The sequence below is a fragment of the Haliotis cracherodii genome, unplaced genomic scaffold (assembly GCF_022045235.1).
Source record: "Haliotis cracherodii isolate W230 unplaced genomic scaffold, xgHalCrac1.p SCAF_7, whole genome shotgun sequence".
NCBI lineage: Eukaryota > Metazoa > Mollusca > Gastropoda > Lepetellida > Haliotidae > Haliotis > Haliotis cracherodii.
In genome coordinates, this window is record NW_027266330.1 from 39,508,539 (window position 1) to 39,532,735 (window position 24,197).

General features: G+C 41.5%; 2 protein-coding genes across 2 annotated transcripts in view; one reads left to right on the forward strand and one right to left on the reverse strand.

Annotated features, from left to right (window-relative positions):
- Nucleotides 1-723: 723 nt before the first annotated feature.
- On the forward strand, nt 724-17,840 carry LOC139447096 (protein PML-like). The gene is made up of 6 exons (XM_071228257.1): nt 724-743; nt 5,006-6,063; nt 6,266-6,324; nt 6,532-6,574; nt 7,051-7,110; nt 14,903-17,840. The coding sequence occupies exons 2-6, from the start codon at nt 5,007-5,009 to the stop codon at nt 15,580-15,582; spliced, it is 1,899 nt and encodes a 632-aa protein (XP_071084358.1). The 5' UTR covers nt 724-743; nt 5,006; the 3' UTR covers nt 15,583-17,840.
- The window catches only part of LOC139447095 (filamin-A-like), a 113,844-nt gene continuing 106,956 nt past the window's right edge, over nt 17,310-24,197 (reverse strand). The window contains exons 36-40 of the mRNA XM_071228256.1: nt 22,419-22,598; nt 20,578-20,859; nt 20,191-20,340; nt 19,747-19,914; nt 17,310-19,092 (exon numbers count right to left, since the gene is read on the reverse strand). Coding sequence (XP_071084357.1) covers nt 18,842-19,092; nt 19,747-19,914; nt 20,191-20,340; nt 20,578-20,859; nt 22,419-22,598 — 1,031 coding nt within the window. The 3' untranslated portion in view covers nt 17,310-18,841. The remainder of the gene's footprint in view (nt 19,093-19,746; nt 19,915-20,190; nt 20,341-20,577; nt 20,860-22,418; nt 22,599-24,197) is intronic.

The window sequence follows — 24,197 nt, forward strand, 5'->3', positions numbered from 1 at the left end:
TGTGCACCATATCCTGCTCGGACTATTTCAACATAGTGGACCACTGCCATACTTGACTCTCTTCCCACACCACATGGACCCGTCATGGTAAAACAGTAATACCACTGAATTTACATCTCAATGAGGGGGCTCGGGTGGCTCAGTCGTCTAAGGCACCCCAATTCGCTGGGCATAGATGCGTCCGTTGGGCACACCAGAAACCTATGATTGTGGGTTCGAATCCCGGTTCGCCCCTATTATGTTTCTAGGTTTGTCAACACCATACCCGTGCTCGTGGGTTTCACCGAAGTGGTAAACGTCTGGGACCTGCATCACTTCGGGCTTTCCTCCCATATTAAGCTGGCACGTCGTGATATTACTTGAATACTGTTAAAAGCGGCGCTAAACTCAATTCACTCACTCACTAGGTCTCAATGAAACGTACATGAACTACTAATGATTACATCCAATAACTCACTTTGTACTCCATCCATGTTAACGCGTTATGTAACATGCTCCTGCACAAGTCAATTATGATAAAACTCGCGCATAAACGTCCGACCCGGAAGTGACCTGCATTACGAGGAAGCCGAACCAACAGGTAGGTGTGTCCTGAATTGTCTCGACATATACGAGTAAAGATGTCTTTATAAAGCTATATTGTCAGTGTAAATCAGCGAAATACATCTGTTAATATAGTAGATCATATCTTGTCAACGTTGGTCTTTGGTTAACGTTACACAATTGAGAGTCGGGGATATCAGGTAAGCCCTCTTTCACAATTCAGACGCCATACCTCGTAGTGCATTGTGCACGATACATATAATATACCACTTAATCAAACAACTCTACCTAGAGTCAAACAGTGTGTTAATTGTCGAATACATGTATTAAGGTTCGATAGCTGTTTTCTCCACGAGGATCAACCTGAAAGCTACTTTTGGTGACTTGACTACAGTTGACCTTGAAGTGTACTATATTATCAACTGCATTGCTTGAAAGCATACGTTAAGGCAGCCAAACTACGTGCAGGACAGGCTATTTTTAGGGATTTAACTTTGTCATGACTAAGTGAGACGGATCATTTCATCCGGGGACTGTGGGTATTCGTGTATGTAGATCAAGGTGCAGGAGATACGGGTGGGATAAGTAGTTTATGCTGTATGCACAACAAACACTGGGTCATTCGAGTGGGATAAATAGGTATGGCGTAGGTAGAACAAGACCGGAGATACGGGTGGAGTATATAGTATGTACTGTTAGAAGGAACAAGGACAGGAGATACGGGAGGTTTATATGGTATGTACTGTTAGATGGAACAAGGGCAGGAGATACGGGAGGTTTATATAGTGTGTACTGTTAGATGGAACAAGGTCAGGAGATACAGGAGGTTTATATAGTATGTACTGTTAGATGGAACAAGGGCGGGAGATACGGGTGGAGTATATAGTATGTACTGTTAGATGGAACAAGGGCAGGAGATACGGGAGGTTTATATGGTATGTACTGTTAGATGGAACAAGGGCAGGAGATACAGGAGGTTTATATAGTATGTACTGTTAGATGGAACAAGGGCAGGACATACGGGTGGGGTAAGTAGTTTATGCTGTAGGCACAACAAACACTGGGTTTTGCGAGTGGGATAAATAGGCATGGCGTAGGTAGAACAAGACCGGAGATACGGGTGGAGTATATAGTATGTACTGTTAGATGGAACAAGGGCAGGAGCTACGGGTGGGGTAAGTAGTTTATGCTGTAGGCACAATAAACACTGGGTTTTGCGAGTGGGATTAACAGGTATGGCGTAGGTAGAACAAGACCGGAGATACGGGAGGTTTATATAGTGTGTACTGTTAGAAGGAACAAGGGCAGGAGAAACGGCTGGAGTATATAGTATGTACTGTTAGATGGAACAAGGGCAGGAGATACGGGTGGGGTAAGTAGTTTATGCTGTAGGCACAACAAACACTGGGTTTTGCGAGTGGGATAAATAGGTATGGCGTAGGTAGAACAAGACCGGAGATACGGGTGGAGTATATAGTATGTACTGTTAGATAGAACAAGGGCAGGAGCTACGGGTGGGGTAAGTAGTTTATGCTGTAGGCACAATAAACACTGGGTCGTGCGAGTGGGATAAATAGGTATGGCGTAGGTAGAACAAGACCGGAGATACGGGAGGTTTATATAGTGTGCACTGTTAGAAGGAACAAGGGCAGGAGATACGGGTGGAGTATATATTGTGTACTGTTAGAAGGACCAAGGACAGGAGATACGGGTGGAGTATATAGTGTGTACTGTTAAATGGAACAAGGGCAGGAGATACAGGTGGAGTATATAGTGTGTACTGTTAGAAGGAACAAGGGCAGGAGATACGGATGGAGTATATAGTGTGTACTGTTAGATGGAACAAGGGCAGGATATACGGGTGGAGTATATAGTGTGTACTGTTAGATGGAACAAGGGCAGGAGATACGGGACGTTTACATAGTATGTACTGTTAGATGGAACAAGGGCAGGAGATACGGGAGGTTTCTATAGTGTTTCATGTTAGATGGAACAAGGGCAGGAGATACGGGAGGTTTATATAGTGTGTACTGTTAGATGGAACAAGGGCAGGAGATACGGGAGGTTTATATAGTAAGTACTGTTAGATGGAACAAGGGCGGGAGATACGGGTGGAGTATATAGTGTGTACTGTTAGATGGAACAAGGGCAGGAGATACGGGAGGTTTATATAGTGTGTACTGTTAGATGGAACAAGGGCAGGAGATACGGGAGGTTTATATAGTATGTAATGTTAGATGGAACAAGGGCGGGAGATACGGGTGGAGTATATACTGTATACTGGTAGATAGAACAAGGGCAGGAGATAGGTGTGTACTAAATAGTGTGATATACTGTTAGGTAGAGCAAGTCGCAAGAGATACGGCTGGAGTATATAGTGTATAATGGTAGGTAGAGCAAGTGACAGGAGATACGGTTTGAGTACACAGTGTCTGCTCTAGGTAGATCAAATGACAGGAGACACGGCTGGAGTATACAGTGTACAATGGTAGGTAGGACAAGTGGCAGGAGATACGGTTGGAGTACACAGTGTCTGTTCTAGGTAGATGGAATGACAGGAGATACGAGTGGATTTAATAGTGTATACTGTTAGATGAGACAAGAGGCAGGAGATACGGTTGGAGTACACAGTGTCTGCTCTAGGTAGATGAAATGACAGGAGACACGGCTGAAGTATGTAGTGTATAATGGTAGGTAGAGCAAGTGGCAGGAGATACGAGTGGATTTAATAGTGTATACTGTTAGATGAGACAAGGGGCAGGAGATACGAGTGGAGTACATAGTGTCTGATGTAGGTAGATCAAATGACAGGAGATACGGGTGGACTAAAGAGTGTCTGCTGTAGGTAGATCAAATGACAGGAGATACGGGTGGACTACAGAGTGTCTGCTGTAGGTAGATCAAATGACAGGAGATACGGGTGGAGAAAATGCGGTAATAAACTGGCGGAACATGGAGCAGGAGGGACGGGTGGATTAATAGTGTCCGCTTTAAGTAGAACAAGGAGCAGGAGACACGGTTGGACAACGTAGGGTAAGCTTGAAGTCATCCCTTTTGTCCTTATCTGCTCGTCTTCATCACTAAAAATGTTTATATTTGAACTTCTGAAAATATCAGTGTATAATTGTCATAACCTATACATCCATGGCTATGACAAAATCGGCATCACCTCCTCCTTTCGTCCTATGGTAAGAAATATTTCTCTTCAATGTAGTGCGTTTTTCATTTTGACCGATTCAATACTCACAAATATATGCAAAATTCAATTAGTTTCCCAAATGTGTACATCACATGGTCACCGTAAATGGAAAAACAGCTGATTCATATGACTAATACAGTCTGATTGGCGGCCTTTCGAGGTCAATATCGCCAGTTATCAAATATGCATACATCAGAGGGACCAAATACCTTAACTTTTGCTAGAGCATTTACCAAATAATAAGGAATACAGTAGACACCATCCCCTGTGGACATCTAGTGTCACCAGAATGAGAAAGGCAGTCTAAGAAAAAATTTGAACAATAAACATCTATAAACATGTATGGGTACCCGCGAAGGTTGTATCCTTATCCCACATATTTTTATAATCTTTATTAATAAGCTTCTTGCAGTTTCACCAAACTTAATGACGAAAAATGTATAAATGTGAGTGGATAATGATTACTACAGTTACAGAGGAGGTTAAATGGCCGAGATGTGTTCTGCAGACAAACTGGTATGAGGGTTAGTCGAAATATAACTAACAGTTGCTATAATTGCCTTTAGACATACGGGTCCTTTAAGAAGTTACGAAAAATGGTATGTGAAAGGTAAACAGATAGAAGTTATTTCATAAGGCATAGTGTTCACTCCTTGGCTCTCTCTTGGACCAAGGTTCAACTTTGTTTAACCTCAAAGGGACATAAAACTCTTATATCCATGCTGTCTATTGAAGATAAAAGCCATGTTTTTTGCTTGTTTGTAAATGGTAAAATGATGTAAGATATACTTAAATTACTCGTGTACGTAGAATTCCAAAACAATCTTATGCATATCTTTAGTAACAAAAACGAAAATGACCAAACAAAACTGTGCTATTTTCTCAAATATTTTAATGAACTTAGAATTTCAGTGTTGTATGGTAAAGTGTAAACATTTTACGTGCGCTTCAACCTTTCCTGATAATGTAATATGTATTATGGGCCGGTGGTCTTCATACTGAAATACTGTCTGTCTGACATTTATAAGAAACATACAAATTGCCGGTATTTAATTAAAATAATGACAAACTTAATCTTAGATGGGTTTTTTCAGGGGTATTATCTTTAAGAAACAGTATAGATTGCTTTCTCGTTGCATTCTTTAATGTGATGTAAAGTTCACTATACCATTCTTGATAGCCTATGCGTATAATGGTATTGAAGTAATGTGGTGAAGTGCTATATTGCAGTAGGAACAGAGCCAATTATATTCTCTGTTCCAGAATGGACACCTTCCCGAAGTGTTCTGTCTGTCAGCAGCAGTTTACCCTGAAAGGTCCATTCCCCTACTTATTGCCCTGTCTACACGCTGTGTGTGAGACGTGTGTGACATCTGCAGCTGGTGGTGTGATATCATGCTCTACATGTCAGAGGGGGGTCAACCTCACAGACACACGTCTCCAGAAGGATGCAGTCAGACAGAAGGAAATAATCCACCTGACAGTCAAACATCGCCCCACAGAGCTTCTCTGTACACATGAAGATGACGGGAACCAGGCTGTGTGTTGGTGTCAGGAGTGTGAGGAGTTCCTCTGTGAATACTGCCAGAACTTGCACAATGGTTTTAAGGCTACCAGGCGACATGTTGTTGAAACCTTTGGGGATACAGAGTCAAGAGGCATGCATGCTGAGCCTGTTTGTCAACTTCACAATCCTTACCCTCTTGAATTGTTTGACAAAAACTGCAACATTTCGATCTGTGCTAAATGCAGGATTGGCGAGCATGCAGAGCACGACGTTGAGGATTTAAAAGTGACTGCTGATGCTGCAAAAGGACGAATAGAACAACATGGGAGGAATGTGACTGCACATCATACTTGTCACCAAGCATATTTGAAGAGCGTCAGCAAAGTCGTAAATGCCACAAAGAATACAAGTAGTGCTCTTAAGGAGGCCATCCACCACACTTTCCATTGTCTGAGGACACAACTAGATCAAAGAGAGAAGGAGCTGGTCATAGATCTGGAGAATCAGACGAAGCAGGAACTGTCAAAGCTGCACACTGTACAAGTTACCTCTGAAGGCGAGAGTAAAAGATGCAAGTGGACCTCAGACTACATCAGTACAGTGCTCAGATATGCTTCAAACTCTGACTTTATCACGCTGGAGTGTTCGATACAAGACACAGCGAAGACGCATCTCAGATCAGTTCCACCAGAGACACACAGTGCATCTGCAGCCAGTTTCAACACAGGGGGCCTGGAGAAATTGAAATCCTACATTTCTGCCTTCGGGTCTGTCAATGAAGATGGATCAGCAGCTGACGAACAAACAATTGCAGGTATTTACTTCTTACTCTTTGTTTTATAACGAGTTTTTTTCTGATTGAAGTTTCGTCAGTAAACAAACAATGAGTCCACATTTAAAGACTTGTTAGTGTTTATGTTGACATTTGTTTAATGTCACTTTAAGATTGGATTCTTATATTTTATCTCTACATCTCTAACAACAACTCGTGAATCAACAACATATTTATTTTGCAGATAAAGGCACTCAAACAGACGACAGACAGGTAACTGATTTGGAGAACGCACACAAACACGTAAGTACTTCTCAGTCGGCACAGATGTGTATACATACGTCTCGTTGTTTCTTAGATCGGTATTAATATTATTTACGACTGACTGGATACATATCATGTTCGTAATTGTTTGTATAAATTATTGAACTGATTCCTGTATGTCAGAAGTAAATAAGCCTTCTTCGTGAATAGCCATAATTAATTGTTTTCTTCTCTTTTATACTGAAGATGCTGGTGGTAGCTGACGATCCAACACCGTTAACGCGTTTTGGTAAGATAATCTTGTATTGCCTTGAAATTAATAACAATAGAAAACAATGTAACCACTAATATCCACTCATATAGAGAAGCACATAACTCAAACATCCTTCTGATTTGCATAAAAATAGTTCGGACTGGTCTGAGGATGGCTTTTTCATAATTGTTTGGTTTAATAATTCAAATTCTAACAGATTTATTTTTTTTCATTTTGAAATGCTGTTGCGATACACTTAATAGTTAAAGATCTGATACATTATCAATACCCATTAATAATATGTACAGCAGTTGAAGATGAAATTTTGTTGAACTGTGGTCTTCCCTTAAAACGCCACAGATATTAAAGGGGCCTGGATCTGTCTTGGTGGATATTTTGTTGTGTACAAAAGTGGAGAACCTTCGATCTTGAAAACATCAAACGTACTATTGATGTTGAAATGAATATGAGCACATTTATTTTTGTTCTTTTATCTCGGATATATTTTGCAGGTGTGGGGATTAAAACCTACACTCTGGAAACAGGAACGAGGACACCAGTGATTCTGCAGTGTGAGTACAATCAGATGCGTGCTGGACCGTGTCCACACTCTATATAGCGCCGCTCGCGCCCTTCACAACCAGGACAGGTTACTGGGTGAAGCGCTTTTTCATAACGTTGAACAACAGGATGCTGTACTGGGCGCTGATGAAACCCTTCGACTCTGTTATTGCGCTTTGTGTTTAATTGTTGTACGATATGCTGCTGTATGTCGTCATGTTGTCTACCATCTTAACAAAGGACATCTTACTGTAGCGATGGTGTCCGCTCCTTAAACATAGGGCATGCTACTGGGCGTAATGGTGTTGTCCGACCTTTACAGACAGGACAAGGTACTGGGTGTATTGATGATGTCCACCCTTTACACAAACCACAAGGATTTTGGTGTATTGATGTTGTCCACCCTTTACACACAAAACAAGAAACCGGGTGTATTGATGTTGTCCACCCTTTACACACAGGACAAGGTACTGGGTGTATTGATGTTGTCCACCATTTACACACAGGACAAGGCACTTGGTGGTTTGGTGTTTTCCACCATTAACACACAGGACAATGTACTGGGTGTATTGATGGTGTCCACAATTTACTACACAGAACAAGGTATTTCGTGTATTGATGATGTCCACCCTTTACACAAAGGACAAGGTACTGGGTGTATTGATGTTGTCCACCCTTTACACACAGGACAAGGCACTTGGTGGTTTGGTGTTTTCCACCATTAACACACAGGACAATGTACTGGGTGTATTGATGGTGTCCACAATTTACTACACAGAACAAGGTATTTCGTGTATTGATGATGTCTACCCTTTACACACAGCACAAGGTACTGGGTGTATTGATGTTGTCCACCCTTTACACAAAGGACAAGGTACTGGGTGTATTGATGGTGTCCACCCTTTACACACAGGACAAGGTACTGGGTGGTTTGGTGTTTTCCACCATTAACACACAGGACAAGGTACTGGGTGTATTGATGGTGTCCACCCTTTACTACACAGCAACAAAGTACTTCGTGTAATGATGATGTCCACCCTTTACACACAACACAAGGTACTGGGTGTATTGATGTTGTCCGCACTTTAAATACAGGACAAGGTACTGGGTGTATTGGTGTTGTCCGCACTTTAAACACAGGACAATGTACTGGGTGTATTGATGGTGTCCACCCTTTACACAAACCACAATGTAATGGGTGTATTGATGTTGTCCACCCTTTACACACAGGACAAGGTACTGGGTGTATTGAAGGTGTCCACCCTTTACACACAGCACAAGGTACTGGGTGTATTGATGTTATCCACCCTTTACAAACAGGACAAGGTACTGGGTGTTTTTGTGTTTTCCACCCTTTACACACAACACAAGGTACTAGGTGTATTGATGGTGTCCACCCTTTACACACAGGACGAGGTACTGGGTGTATTGATGTTGTCCAACGTTTACACACAGGACGAGGTATTGGGTTTATTGATGGTGTCCACCATTAAGTACCTCGAGGTACTTCGTGTATTGATGGTGTCCACCCTTTACACACAGGACAAGGTACTGGGTGTATTGATGGTGTCCACCCTTTACACACAGGACAAGGTACTGGGTGGTTTGGTTTTTTCCTCCATTAACACACAGGACAAGGTACTGGGTGTATTGATAGTGTCCACCATTTACTACACAGCAACAAAGTACTTCGTGTATTGATGATGTCCACCCTTTACACACAACACAAGGTACTGGGTGTATTGATGTTGTCTGCACTTTAAACACAATAAAAGGTACTGGGTGTATTGGTGTTGACCGTACTTTACACACAGGACAAGGTACTGCGTGTATTGATGTTGTCCACCATTTACACACAGGACAAGGCACTTTGTGGTTTGGTGTTTTCCACCATTAACACACAGGACAATGTACTGGGTGTATTGATGGTGTCCACAATTTACTACACAGAACAAGGTATTTCGTGTATTGATGTTGTCCACCCTTTACACACAGGACAAGGCAATGGGTGTATTGATGGTGTCCACCCTTTACACACAGGACAAGGTACTGGGTGTATTGATGGTGTCCACCCTTTACACACAGGACAAGGTACCGGGTGGTTTGGTGTTTTCCACCATTAACAAACAGGACAAGGTACTGGGTGTTTTGATAGTGTCCACCATTTACTACACAGCAACAAAGTACTTCGTGTATTGATGATGTCCACCATTTACACACAACACAAGGTACTGGGTGTATTGATGTTGTCCGCACTTTAAATACAGGACAAGGTACTGGGTGTATTGGTGTTTTCCGCACTTTAAACTCGGGACAAGGTACTGGGTGTATTAATGGTGTCCACCCTTTACACACAGAACAAAGTTCTGGGTGTATTAATTTTCTCCGCACTTTAAAAACAGGACAAGGTACCTGGTGTATTGATGGTGTGCACCCTTTATACAAACCACAATGTAATGGGTGTATTAATGTTGTCCACCCTTTACACACAACAAAGGTACTGGGTGTATTGATGTTGTCCACCCTTTACACACAGGACAAGGTACTGGGTGTATTGATATTGCCCACCATTTACACACAGCACAAGGTACAGGGTGTATTGATATTGCCCACCCTTTACAAACAGGACAAGGTCCTTCGTGTATTGATGGTGTCCACCCTTTACACACAGGACAAGGCACTGGGTGGTTTGGTGTTTTCCACCCTTAACACACAGGACAAGGTACTGGGTGTATTGATGGTGTCCACCATTTACTACACAGAACAAGGTATTTCGTGTATTGATGATGTCCACCCTTTACACACAAGACAAGGTACTGGGTGTATTGATGTTGTCCACCCTTTACACACAGAACAAGGTACTTCATGTATTGATATTGTCCACCCTTTACACACAACACAAGGTACTGGGTGTATTGATGGTGTCCACCCTTTACACACAATAAAAGGTACTGGGTGTATTGGTGTTGACCGCACTTTAAACACAGGAGAAGGTACTTGGTGTGTTGATGGTGTCCAACCTTTACACAAACCACAAGGTAATGGGTGTATTGATGTTGTCCACCCTTTACACAGAGGACAAGGTAATGGGTGTATTGATGTTGTCCACCCTTTACACACAGGACAAGGTATTGGGTGTATTGATATTGCCCACTCTTTACACACAGGACAAGGTCCTGGGTGTATTGATATTGCCCACCCTTTACACACAGGACATGGCACTGGGTGGTTTGGTGTTTTCCACCCTTCACACACAGGCAGGGTAAGGTACTGGGTATATTGATATTGCCCACCCTTTACACACAGGACATGGTACTGGGTGTATTGATATTGCCCACCCTTTACACACAGGACAATGTATTGGGTGTATTGATGTTGTCCACCCTTTACACACAGGACAAGGTACTAGGTGTATTGATGGTGTCCACCATTTACTACACAGAACAATGTACTTCGTTTATTCATGATGTCCACCCTTTACACACAACACAAGGTACTTCGTGTATTGATGTTGTCCACCGTTTACACACAGGACAAGGTACTGGGTGTATTGATGGTGTCCACCATTTACTACACAGAACAAGGTACTGGGTGTATTGATGATGTCCACCCTTTACACACAGGACAAGGTACTGGGTGCTTTGATGTTGTCCACCCTTTTCACACAACACAAGGTACTGGGTGTATTGATGGTGTCCACCCTTTACACACAGGACAAGGTACTGGGTGTATTGATCTTGCCCACCCTTTACACACAGGACAAGGTACTGGGTGTATTGATGTTGCCCACCCTTTACACACAGGACACGGTACTGGGTGTATTGATGGTGTCCATCATTTACTACACAGGGCAAGGTATGGGTGTATTGATGTTGTCCACCCTTAAAACACAGGACACTGTACTGACTGTATTGATGTTATCCGTCATTTAAACACAGAACAAGGTACTGGGTGTATTAATGTTGTCCACCCTTTACACACAACAAAAGGTACTGGCTGTTTTGATGTTGTCCGCCCTTTACACACAGGACAAGGTACTAGGTGTATTGTCGGTGTCCACCATTTGCTACACAGAGCAAGGTACTGGGTGTATTGATGTTGTCCACCCTTTACACACAGGACAAGGTACAGGGTGTTATGTTTTTTTCCACCCTTTACACACAGGACAAGGTACTGGGTGTGTTGATGTTGTCTGCCCTTTACACACAGGACAAGGTACTGGGTGTATTGACGGTGTCCACCATTTACTACACAGGACAAGGTACTGGGTGTATTGACGGTGTCAACCCTTTACACACAACACAAGGTACTGGCTGTATTGATGTTGTCCGCACTTTAAACACAGGAGAAGGTACTGGGTGTATTGGTGTTGTACAGCCTTTACACTCAGAACAAGGCACTGGGTGTATTGATGTTGTCCACCCTTTACACACAAAATAAGGTATGGGCGTATTTGTGTTGTCCATCCTTTAAACACAGGACACGGTACTGAGTGTATTGATGTTGTCCACCCCTTACACACAGGACAAGGTACTGAGTGTATTGATGTTGTCCAACTATTACACACAGGACAAGGTACTGGGTGTATTGATGTTTTCCGCCATTTACACAAAACACAAGGTACTTGGTGTATTGATATTGCCCACCCTTTACACACAGGACAAGGTACTGCGTGTATTGATGTTGTCCACCCTTTACACACAGGATAAGGTACCGGGTGTATTGATGTTGTCCACCCTTTAAACACAGGACAAGGCACTGGGTGTAAACGATTTAAAAGATAGGTATATAGCATATCTTGCTATCTTGCTAGCATGTCAAATGTTTGTGAATAATTTAGAAAGCCACGATCTGAAAGTTTACTTGAAAGTCCATTCATGTTACATGTCAATATACAAAGCAATGTGGATTCTTTTGAGACGTTTTGAATTTCACACATGAACTTGTGTTGTCAATTTCACCGGTGTCGTCTGGAAATAGCTCCTGTGGAAAAAGGCTTTGGTCGCTGTCCTGGCTGGTTGAAGTGCTGTCGGTGACTGGCACGTACGAACGGACGCCGTGAGGTCAATGATCCCGTCTCCGATGTGCTGGGTGCCTGTTCCGTCTCACGTTGGTTTCGTACTGTTATCAGTTCCTCTTGCTTGAAATACCCTTTTAATCCTCTTCTTGCGAGTTCCTAAAGGCGGTCACGTTGGCGAAATGTGAGATAGTTAGAGGCCCCAAAACCACCCTCCTTCATTACAGGCCTGGCTTTTAAAGTCTCGACTTTATCACCAGTCCCATAGATCACGGATTGCCACGCTGGATCCCAAGGCAGTGAGCACGGATAAGGTCAGATTTCTCTAACGTCTTAGTCTTTATGCTGTCATCGAGAAGTAAAATGATCATTTCTTTACATTATAAGGGTGTCTTTTCTGGCGTTTCTGGCACTCCATAGAAAATAACATTATCCCTACGGCAGAACGCCCACAGCCTATCGAGTTCATCGTCGACATCTGACATCTTGTTCCGTATCCTGTCGACCTTATCCTTGTCGTCATACATGATACTGTTCGTCTGTTGGAGAGCGTTCAAGTCCGACTGAGTAGAGGCTAGTTGACTTTCGATCTGTCCACACTTGGCTGATAGTGTCTGGACGTCCGACTTGACTGAACTAATTTCACTACTAAGATCTGTTTTGACTGAACGAAGCTCAGATGTGGCGGCGTGAATCTCATCGAGGATAGTGTTTTGAACCTCTTCGAGAGCAAGTGGGCCGGGGTTAGCTTCTATATCGCCAGAGCAAAGTAGCTAACCTGATACAACACCTGCTGGAATACAGGGTGTCCCACGAGCCAACATAAACCTGGTGCACCTGAAAAGTGCCCCGTCGTCGACACCGCGCTTTATATGCGCGAACAAAGTGCATGCGTCCTGATGTAACGGCAAATTAAAAGTCAACATGATTCACTTCCTGATCATGATACACTTCCCTTCAAATACGAGTATATATTTTAGATTGTGCAAAAATCTATCTACTTGTTTAACAAAGGGGAAACATTTGTTGTCTGCCATTGCGCTCAGCCAATCATCCATATCCCCTCGATGATTCCAACCCAATAAGTATATAAATATTTGAAGCCAAGTGGTTTTAGAAGCGAATAGTGTTTCAGTTTCCTTGACACTACGATTCATGTACAATATGGCAGGGTTGTTAGTGGTTTGTTCCGAATTAGAAATGTTGAACAGCCCGTAGCTCTGTGTATGGCGACAAGTCAAATTCAAAATCGTTAAAAGGTAGATAAGGTTACCTCAGGCTCGGGGTTAAATTACAACACGATTTGTCATCCAGGAAGATCACAACACAAGTTTATCATATTAACATTTCAGTTAAGGTAAAGTGCCACTCATATATATAGGTCGCTATATGGCTGAAATAATGCCGATGCGAGGTTAATGTTTATCTCACTTACTCATATATATAGCTGATTTTGTTTGTTTGTTGTTTAATGCCGCACTCGGCAATATTCCAGCTATATGACAGCGGTCTGTAAATAATCGAGTCAGACAATCCAGTGATTGAAAATATGAGCATCGATCCACGCAATTGGGATATGATGACATGCATCGACCAAGTCAGCGAGCCTGACCACCCGATCCCGTTAATCGCCTCTTACGACAAAAATAACCTAACTTGAACTTCAATGGTCCGGTCCTGCCGTGATGTCGCACTGACGCCTGTCATTCCCAGTGTCAGACTGTTTAATGTCAATGTTAACTGTACAATGGAAGCTGACACTTGCAACAAGAGCTTGTAAAGATGTTGATACGCTGCAATGAATAATATGCTTAGGCAGTAAAAATATGTAACGATATACCCTCATATAATGACTCATTTTACCTACCCCGAGAAAAAGATAATACTATTTAGTGAAGAGAATTCAGACTGAAAACGCTTCATCAATATTTAAGGGTGAAAGTATATACCATTATAAGTAACTTGAATGAGTTGAATGTGAATATGGATTAAGTTAGGGGACAGCAGTTCAGCCATTTACAATGAAATAAGCATGTTGGATGTTTCATTAATTAAGCTGTAGGTTGACCCATTGACGAACATGTTAAATATCTATAGTAATTATCGTAGTCTTCCATGGTCAGTATCAGTGTCTTTTTGTTGAGGAATATGTAACGAACTGTGTAGAGATGTATGAAAAACTGTTCAATTTGAAAAATACATCATAAAACTATGAAATGTGTTTAATAATTCACAAATACATGGCCCAGTCACAACACATAACGCGACATCCTCCCGCCCAACGAGTGTGCTGAAACTGTGGCCAGTGACTGAAGCGGACGTAGAAGTTACCTGTTCACACTGTGTCTGTTGAACACTCAAGTGTAAAAATATCGTCAAACAACAGCTTTTTCCATCTTATTGTTTATTGTATTGTACAAGAAGAGTTTAGAATAGTAACAATAATAGTTTTATCGTGAAATAATGTAGATACCTATGCGTTTTCCGGCAGCAAGTGTCTATTTCTGACTACTGACAGCAGACCAACTTAACTAACACTTTCTGACAAAATGTTTTATGCAGAATTTATTTCATTGTCAATCCATACAAAAATGCATGAAAAACCCATACAAGTATTTTTACAGTGAAACTATTCGTATTTTAGCCACACTAATTATGAACAGACATGAAAATGGCAGCCTGGTCGTTCAGTGCGGTGTTTTGAAACGAGGTTCACAATAAAATGACTAATTTGTTATCTGGAGTCAGGAAATTTGGCAAACTGTAAACAAAATGTATATTTCCAGGTCCTAAACTACAACTGGACGCTGCTCGAGCCAACACAGACTGGTGCCACGTAACTACAGACGATGAGCTGGTCAACTCGCCGCCCGCCACACGACACAGAGACAGCGGCAGGTTACGGACATACCGCGGCACCTGTAGTTCCACCCCCATCCCCCTTCCTCCACCCCCCTCTAATGTCACCCCTGTCCCACACACACCACGATACTGGGAGACCCACTCCAGGGTGGGTGTGGAGGGTGATGGATGGTGGCCTGTCCTGGAGCTGGGTGTGGGGGAGGAGAGCCAGGTGGACAGTGGGGTGTATGTTTTTGCACAGCGCCGCTCCTGGTGTGTCAGTGTAGGGAGCTGTGGCACACACCGGGGGAGTATCTGTACCTGGGTGTGTCAGCAGGGGGAGCGGGGGAAGTGTTACAGAAACACAATGTCTGACACACCCGGCACACAGGCCACCCTCCACTATGGCGTTGTGCTGGATGTGGGGAGGGGGAGACTCGCCTTCATCGATCTCGACAGGGAGATTGTTTTGGCCAAGTTGGATGTTGAGTGGAGGGAGTCTCTTCTCCCCATGTTTAGTGTTGGGCGGCCAGATCACTCAACAGTCAACATGAAGGTGGTCAGCGGGGTGGACATCACCATGACTGACTCCAAGAAGTCACTTATTTATAACGCCCTCACATAGGAAATAAAATAAACAAGACATTGTGTAAACTTGTAAGTGTGACATATTTATTTAAACTCTCAAATGTAATGTGATTGTATTGATTGAGGCGGACATAGACGTTACCTGTCTATGTGTTGTTTGTTGTGTACAAGAATGTAACAAGGTTAGCTAAATATGTTGTTTTTCTACTTGACTGGTTTCTGTGGTGTATTAGAAACATTTTGCATCCTCACATGAGTATTGTTATGATTATTAATCTGCAGTAATCGATCATTTTATCACACATTTCCTACATTTCTGGGAAATGGCACAACAAACAACTGAGTGCACAAATTCATCAAAAGTTGTTACAAATCATGAATTTGTTGACATGGTCCGTTTCTTCTCTGTAATATAATTGTTTCAAATCCCCACATGAATAGTGTTGTGCTGAAAGTATTGCAGTTGTGCCACCACATTGCCACATTTGATGTCGGTGAAGAAATGGAATGAAAGTGATTGAAGCGGACATAGAATGTACCAGGGTACATGTGACGTGTGTACAGAAATGTTACAAAGTTCACTGAATATTTTGTTTCTCTATTCCCATGTGTTGTGCTGTGTGGGAAAAAACAGTTAGAATACCAACAGTAGTGTTTGTTTAATTATCTGCGCTGATATTTTCAAATATTGTGTCGACCTGAACATGCCAACACCACTCTCAGTGTGAGCACAGAAATACGAATCAAGTTCGGAGGATGTTGTATTTTTTAATTTGCTGCTATTTTGCTCTCAATAACAAGTAGTTCGAATCCACACATGGCTAGGTTACTGATCAACTGATGCAGAAATGTCAGACTTAAGATGTTTATTCCAACAAGTCATCTTTCCCCTTAAATGACTGGATTTGCTCTGCAATGTCACAACGTATTCATTATTCAAATTCACTTGATAAGGGCATTCACTTAATAGGGGCATTCACTTAATATTGGCATTCACTTAATAGGGGCATTCACTTAATATTGGCATTCACTTAATAGGGGCATTCACTTAATATTGGCATTTACTTAATAAGGGCAAGGAAGATGATATATATTAATAACATAAGGGATTGGCTATCTTGTATTCTGGTGGAGGGGGCCTGAGATTTTGCATTGAGATTAGTTATGTTTCAGCTTCAGCTGCAGAACCAGTGTTTTTTAAAGCTATGAGCCTGATTTATTTTAAAGAATAACACTTGTTTGTTGCAGGTAATTCCCTTTTTTCAACAGTCTTAAGCATAGTTGTTGGTTTTTTTCAAGAATTGTTTAGAGACCCCTCCCTAAGCATGTTCAAGCTGTACAACTGTACATTGGATTTCACAGGTATGTATTGATAAAGAGAACGAAGATAGTAGACTTTGTCAGTCTCATAAATTAGCGGGTAGCAGGATTTTGCCACTGTTCAGTTGCAGCATGGGGGTTCTTGGGTAGAATTTTATATGTATCGTGTGTGAGAGGTGTTCTTGCAACGAGGTCGGGGTGCCTTTTGCTTCTTACTTTTTTAAATAATATCTGTACAAAAACGGAAGGATAGATAGCAGTAAACACACTGTATGAAAACATTTTTAGTAAGGATAAGATTTATGGAACGGCAACCTCTTTATTACAAGTAGGAGCCACGTTTTGGTGTAGGTTCTAACACGGTTATCAAGCAAGTGATAAAAAAAAAGCAGCTTTTGTCTTTATAGTAAACCACAGCAGGTGCGTATGTCGTAATAAAATACAACACATGCTTATATGAATTATAGTTTATTGATTATGACAGATACAGCCATGCCTAGCATAACATACAACCATTCTGTGTCAAGTATTTATAAGACCTCTAGCACTGTATGCTTTGTCTGCTATATAATATCAAAGATTAATGACACAATTATGCTGATATAAAAACCATGCCTACGGAACAGTCAATAATAAAGCAAATTATCACCAATATACGATATCAGACTTGAAAGAAAAGTGTGTATCACAAGAGAATTGATTTCATTATATTTTGAAGCAACTGAATCATCCTCTAAATTATGAAAAATATTTGATATCATAGTTGTAGCAGTAGTGACAGAGTGCCTATGTTATGTACAAAACAATCTCATTTACATCTATGCTTAGACTAGTCATCCAGAGCTTTAACATTGTACAAGAAATAAATCTGTTACAAATAAATACTTTTGACTACTATATCTGTTTTATTCTACAATCACTCATCCACAATGTACAATTCTTGAATACATGATTGTAATATATGCAAATTACAGGTTAATTATGACTATGCATCATTATCATTGATGTTACATCCGGTGGTCTCAGCCGTCATAGCAACATATTGTCACCTTGGGTTACCAACAGACATATGATACTGTATTTGCTCAATGATCGAGTATTAAGTCTGTATCAATATCGCCTCAGCACAGAACGCCAAATCGCTTATTTCTAATAAATTGTGTATTGAGTCTGTATCAATATCGCCTCAGCACATAAGGCCAACTCGCTTATATCTAACAAATTCTGATCAATTTCAACACTGAACTACAGTGTATTTCACTTCTCTATAGTCTGCACGAAATTTTGCTGTATGAGGGACAAATTTCTAATGGAAATGTTCTTGCAGCCAAATGACATGATGAATGATAGAAAATGTGGACAAAGAATAGAAAATTAACAAATAATGTATAAAAAATATTGAAGCCTTCCCTTTCACCCAGTAATGGGAATGAGTACAGATTATAATCTCATCATTGAAGTGTGGTGTATGAAATATCACATGCTTGATATCAGCAACAATGAGTCATTTAAGTACATGCAAAACATGACGATGTTGCCAGCACTGAAGATAAACAATGAAAATAGAAAAATACACTATACCACAGTCATTTGCAGTTCATAAACTGACACATATATACATTACATTTGATCATTATTCACAACATATTGAACAAGGAACAAATGAGATGTAGGACAATATGTTGAATTATAAAAATACAAATATGAAATATTTTTGTCATGGAAATGATGAATTCAGATCTAGATACCATGGTAACGAACATTTGTTCATACATTTCCCTGGTGGATTATTTCAATCTGAAAATATACTTTGCATAGTCTAATGAAGATGTGGTTCCAAAATTTCATTTCATAAAAAAATTTGAAAAACAAATATAACTTAAATCATAAATTAAATTTGTTATCCATGCTGATATTAATTTGTTCCTTTTGATCAGAAATAATTTTGAATTATATAGAATTTTTTTTAAAGTTTTTTAAAACTCCTCCCTCCACTGACTGTAACTGCGTGAGCTGGGTAGTGTGTTGCTTGAGTAGGACTGTTCTTGCAAGACTTGCTCCAGCTCTAGCTGAGTGTCCACAATGTGCACTTGGAACGGACTGCCCGGCACATCCACGTTTGACCACTTCACATGGATGATATACAGCCCAGTCTCCGTTGGATCAAAGCGACAGAGAATCGTCCTATCCTTTTGGCTATCTCTGTACATTTCCACTTGGAACGCCCCTGGAAAATGAAATACAGTGCATAAAACAGTTGTCTCCCCTTACTGAAAAAAACCCTGTAATGATTGTGTATTGAACATGTTATTTCTGTTTCAAAGTTCGCGTGCATCACCGCATGACACCTCTATGTAGGAGGAAAGCCGTAAGTAATGCAGATTTTAAGATTTTCATTTGGTGCCACCCAGGATTAAGGGTGTGATGCTGACAGGCAAACAGTCGCGTTCAGTAGGAATCTGGGAGTGGAACCTGTATCATAGATTCTGGCATGGCTAAGGTACTCAACTTTGCAATTACATTTGACAGTGGACGAAACTGACTACAAGTATGTATGCTTCTTTCACCTATTGTTCTCATCAGGAGTCTATAAATCAAAACTTGTATTGCATCTATAGAGTTAATGTCTTCGTGGTCAGTTGCTCACTGAAATGATGAAACAGTTCATATTCACTGTATCTCGATAATTAAATATATAAATCACTTATGTCCCTATAAGATTATTTCAGGAAATGTCTCAATCACAAGGAACAATGCTGTATGCTTGTTTTTAAAATCTGAACAAAAATATACAGTCAGTTTTCAAACAATATGTATTGAAAATTGATAAGGGTAAAGCAATAAAATTGAGATAAAGTTTGGTGAGACGAAGTGTCCATACCTTTAGGTCCTCTGATCCTGACCATGAGCTGTCCGGCACCAGCGCCACGGGTCTCCACAATAAAGCGGGACTGGAAGGTTGCTAGGATACCATGTTCCACGCCGGGCCCACTCACACGCACTTTGCTGGCATCTGGTTGTGCAGATACTCGGAAAACAAAGGGGCTTCCTGAGAACAAAACAGTAATACAAACATCACACATTCAAAACTATCTTGTTAATAAATACTTGGATTTACAAAGGATTGACACTTTGACCTAGTTTCTATATTTGCACACTGGATCATAAAAGTCTCCTTAAGAACCCAGCATCCTCAAATATGATTCCAATCATCATACAATTAATGTCTGGGGAAAGTGTTTCTTGAAATAAATCTTCAACAGTAAGTGAAAGTTACAAAACACAAACGACCTGACTGCCACTCTTCGCCAGAAAGTGTACACACCTAGAACATGCTCGCCGCCATATTTGACCTGCAGAACATGTCTTCCTGGTTCCTGAGCCTTGACTAAGAGACGGAAGGTGCCATCCCTGTTGTCCTCCAGGTCACAGTAGGCCACCTTGTTGGGACCACTGCAGAATGCTGTTAGCTCACCTGGATACATGAAGAGCATCATATGAAGTGAGTAGTGATATAATACAGATTGCAGGACATTGGAGTTTTTCTGATGTCCTAGATCTAGAGGTTATTTTTCTTTAAAATCAAACAAGATATCTCCTTGTAAGCCAGATGATGAGCTAACCCCAAAATATGAATCTTGAGTCACTCAGCTGGTCTCATAAAGTTATCAAGAAATCTGGAATATGACTTAAAGCTGAAACCATTCTTTACCTGGCCCTGCTTTCCTTGTGTCAATTCTGATGTCAAGGTCACGGCCCAAAAGACCTCCCTTTAAACCTTCACCGCTCACAGCAACCTTGTTTGGGTAGAAAGCACCAATGACGTTGACCTTGAATGGAGCCCCCTTGACCTGTCGGCCATTCCAGGTGATGTGGAGGAGATACGCTCCGGGGATGACAGGAATGTAAGTACATCTGTACTTGCCGCCGCCAAGTGGCGACGTGATGACGTTGACCTCCGCCCTTACTCCTGTAAGCTGCACCTGGGGCTCACCTGCACATAAATAACATCTTCCAATATCTGTACACACTCCTTACAATTTCAACACAGCTGATATTCATTACACAATAAAGCATGGAAATTAAACCCACTAATAGCACCCATTGCTAAATTCACAAATAAAATCATTGAGTGATTCAAAGAAAACAATACTTGAAAACATGAATTCCTTGCAAAACAAATAATAATAAACCAAAACATATTTCAGTTAAAAAGGATCAGAACATCATCTTCAAGGGGATCAAACTCCGCTCTAGGTCTTGAGATTGTCACAAGTGACGAGTGCCAAATGTTGTCTCTGTGTAGATAGGCTTATTAGTAATGGCCAGATTAATACACAATTGATCTTGAGCTTTAGCACGGCATTGTTTCTGTTATTTATTAAGGTATATATTTTCATATCTCCATGAGGTACATTATAAGTTGTAAACTCCGGCTGATGGTACAAAACTGGATGCAGGACACATAAAACCACATATACACCTCCTGATACTGCTATAACGGATTTATCCTGCCGACATGTTTCAATCTGCCATTGCTAAATATAGAAACCAGCTGTTCGATTGATCTGAGTAGAGCTGAACTCGTGCCGTGTCATGTGACTTTCATTGACTCATAAACAATGTGTGCCTATTTGATCTATAACAGGATATAAAGGGTATAATCTCCCAATAAGAAATCCACATGCAGTCCGTTTTGTTTTCTTCATGGTGGGGTTTAAGGGGTTTATTTTCCCGCTCAGAAATGTATTTCCCTCCCAGACAGCAAAGTCCGGCAAAGACACACCCAATGATATAACTTTACAGTATTTTAATGCAAGGATCGGTAAAAGTTGTATCTGAAACTATTTTTTTAATCAGGAATAATAAATTCCAATATCTTGTTAATTTAGATGCAGCTTTTACTAAACATATTTAAATTAATAATAACCCTAAGCAAAGCAGCTGATCGCTTTTGCCGGGGATTATTTTTTACATGGAACCAGTCTGACCAGTCACCGTCAAGGCTCCTGTGCAAGTGATCGCGTGATCGCGAGAATTACGTGTTGACATAGAATCGTCGAACATAAACAAATATGAATTTTAACAAATCAAAGTATGGCATTTATGATATATGTATCCATTCTCTGTCAACTAAAGTTCATTTCAAGGCGTCAGTAGTGGTAATCTGACCATGGTTGCTGTTAATAACGGTGAGTTGTGCGATCTTCCGATCGCTTCACACACGATTTCGCCGAAATTAATTAAAACAATATTAAAAGGAATTTTTAATAAAATTAATGAAATAAGTTACAAATATAAGTCCAGATATACAAAGAACACTTTTCATAGCCAGACAGTGTAATTACATGAATAATTTGCGAACTTCAGTATGGATTTGTTGACATGGTATTTCCGGTGTTACGTACTCACGGTAATGTCTTTCCATGGGGGAAAAAACATCAAAACTCATTAATTCGTGTATAATGTGCACCCCCTTCTACACAGCTGTGTTTTTTGGAAAAAAAGTGTGCACTATACTCAAGAAAATACGGTACTGTGATGGCCTCCTACCTCTGCCAGCCTGGGAGCCATCAATGAAGAACTCGGCCTCCTCTCGGACTGTAGCCTCCTTCAGTCCCCGGCCAGAGAGGATGATCTTGGTGATGTCATGGAAGCCCCCAGTAGCATAGGCGGAGAATGCAGAACCGGACAGAGGGTGGTCCGACCAGTTCAGGTGGATGTTATGATGACCTGAATCACAGATGTTAAATGAAGGGGTGTTATGGTCTAATCATCTCAATCGATGTATTCATTGCTCGTCTGTGTATCATAACCACAGTTTTAGCTCTGAAATTTGATAGGACACTGATTGTTATTTGTTCTGTAAAACAACTCAAAAGTTTCAAAACGTCTGGTTGCCTGAAAGTTTGCCACATGACTATTATCAATCTTCAACTTTTTAGATAAATGTGATGGTGGTCATAGAAAGGTGAATTGTTCTATAGCCAACCTCAGCTACCTCACAAAAAATCAATGACTGAGTTAGATTTTATGTCACTATTAGCAACATTCCAGACACATAGGCTTTACACATTGTACCCATGTGAAGAATTGGAAGCCTTTGGCATGAGGAGCCAATGCTTCAACTACTATAGCCTACAAAGTTGACATAATTTATGGTTAATGATTCCCTTATCATAGTGTAATCGTGATGCTTCGGTATATATCCTTAGGCTGTTGTCAAGCAGAACTGAATAATAAACATGGTACAAAAGTATATAGGCTATACCTCAAGGACCCCACAAACATGCCATCAGATACTGACATACAGCCACACCTCACTGCCTCCACAAACATGTCCCCATCAGATGCTGACATACAGCCACACCTCACTGCCTCCACAAACATGTCCCCATCAGATACTGACATACAGCCACACCTCACTGCCTCCACAAACATGTCCCCATCAGATGCTGACATACAGCCACACCTCACTGCCTCCACAAACAAGTCCCCATCAGATGCTAACATACAGCCACACCTCACTGCCTCCACAAACATGTCCCCATCAGATGCTGACATACAGCCACACCTCACGCCCCCTGTTTCCCCATCAAATGCTAACATACAGCCACACCTCACGCCCTCTGTTTTCCCATCAAATGCTAACATACAGCCACACCTCACACCCCCTGTTTCCCCATCAAATGCTGACATACAGCCACACCTCACACCCCCTGTTTCCCCATCAAATGCTAACATACAGCCACACCTCACACCCCCTCTTTCCCCATCAGATGCTGACATACAGCCACACCTCACTGCCTCCACAAACATGTCCCCATCAGATACTGACATACAGCCACACCTCACTGCCTCCACAAACATGTCCCCATCAAATGCTAACATACAGCCACACCTCACACCCCCTCTTTCCCCATCAAATGCTGACATACAGCCACACCTCACCCCCCCTCTTTCCCCATCAAATGCTGACATACAGCCACACCTCACGCCCTGTTTCCCCATCAAATGCTGACATACAGCCACACCTCACGCCCTCTGTTTTCCCATCAAATGCTGACATACAGCCACACCTCACGCCCTCTGTTTTCCCATCAAATGCTGACATACAGCCATACCTCACGCCCCCTCTTTCCCCATCAAATGCTAACATACAGCCACACCTCACGCCCCCTCTTTCCCCATCAAATGCTAACATACAGCCACACCTCACGCCCCCTGTTTTCCCATCAAATGCTAACATACAGCCACACCTCACGCCCCCTGTTTCCCCATCAAATGCTAACATACAGCCATACCTCACGCTCCCTCTTTCCCCATCAAATG

Bases quoted from the DNA above. Each gene is read 5' to 3' on its own strand.
- LOC139447096 (XM_071228257.1), top strand. From the start codon at position 5,007: ATGGACACCTTCCCGAAGTGTTCTGTCTGTCAGCAGCAGTTTACCCTG. The intron at 6,575-7,050 runs GTAAGATAATCT...TATATTTTGCAG, and splicing joins AACACCGTTAACGCGTTTTG to GTGTGGGGATTAAAACCTAC. The intron at 7,111-14,902 runs GTGAGTACAATC...GTATATTTCCAG, and splicing joins GACACCAGTGATTCTGCAGT to GTCCTAAACTACAACTGGAC.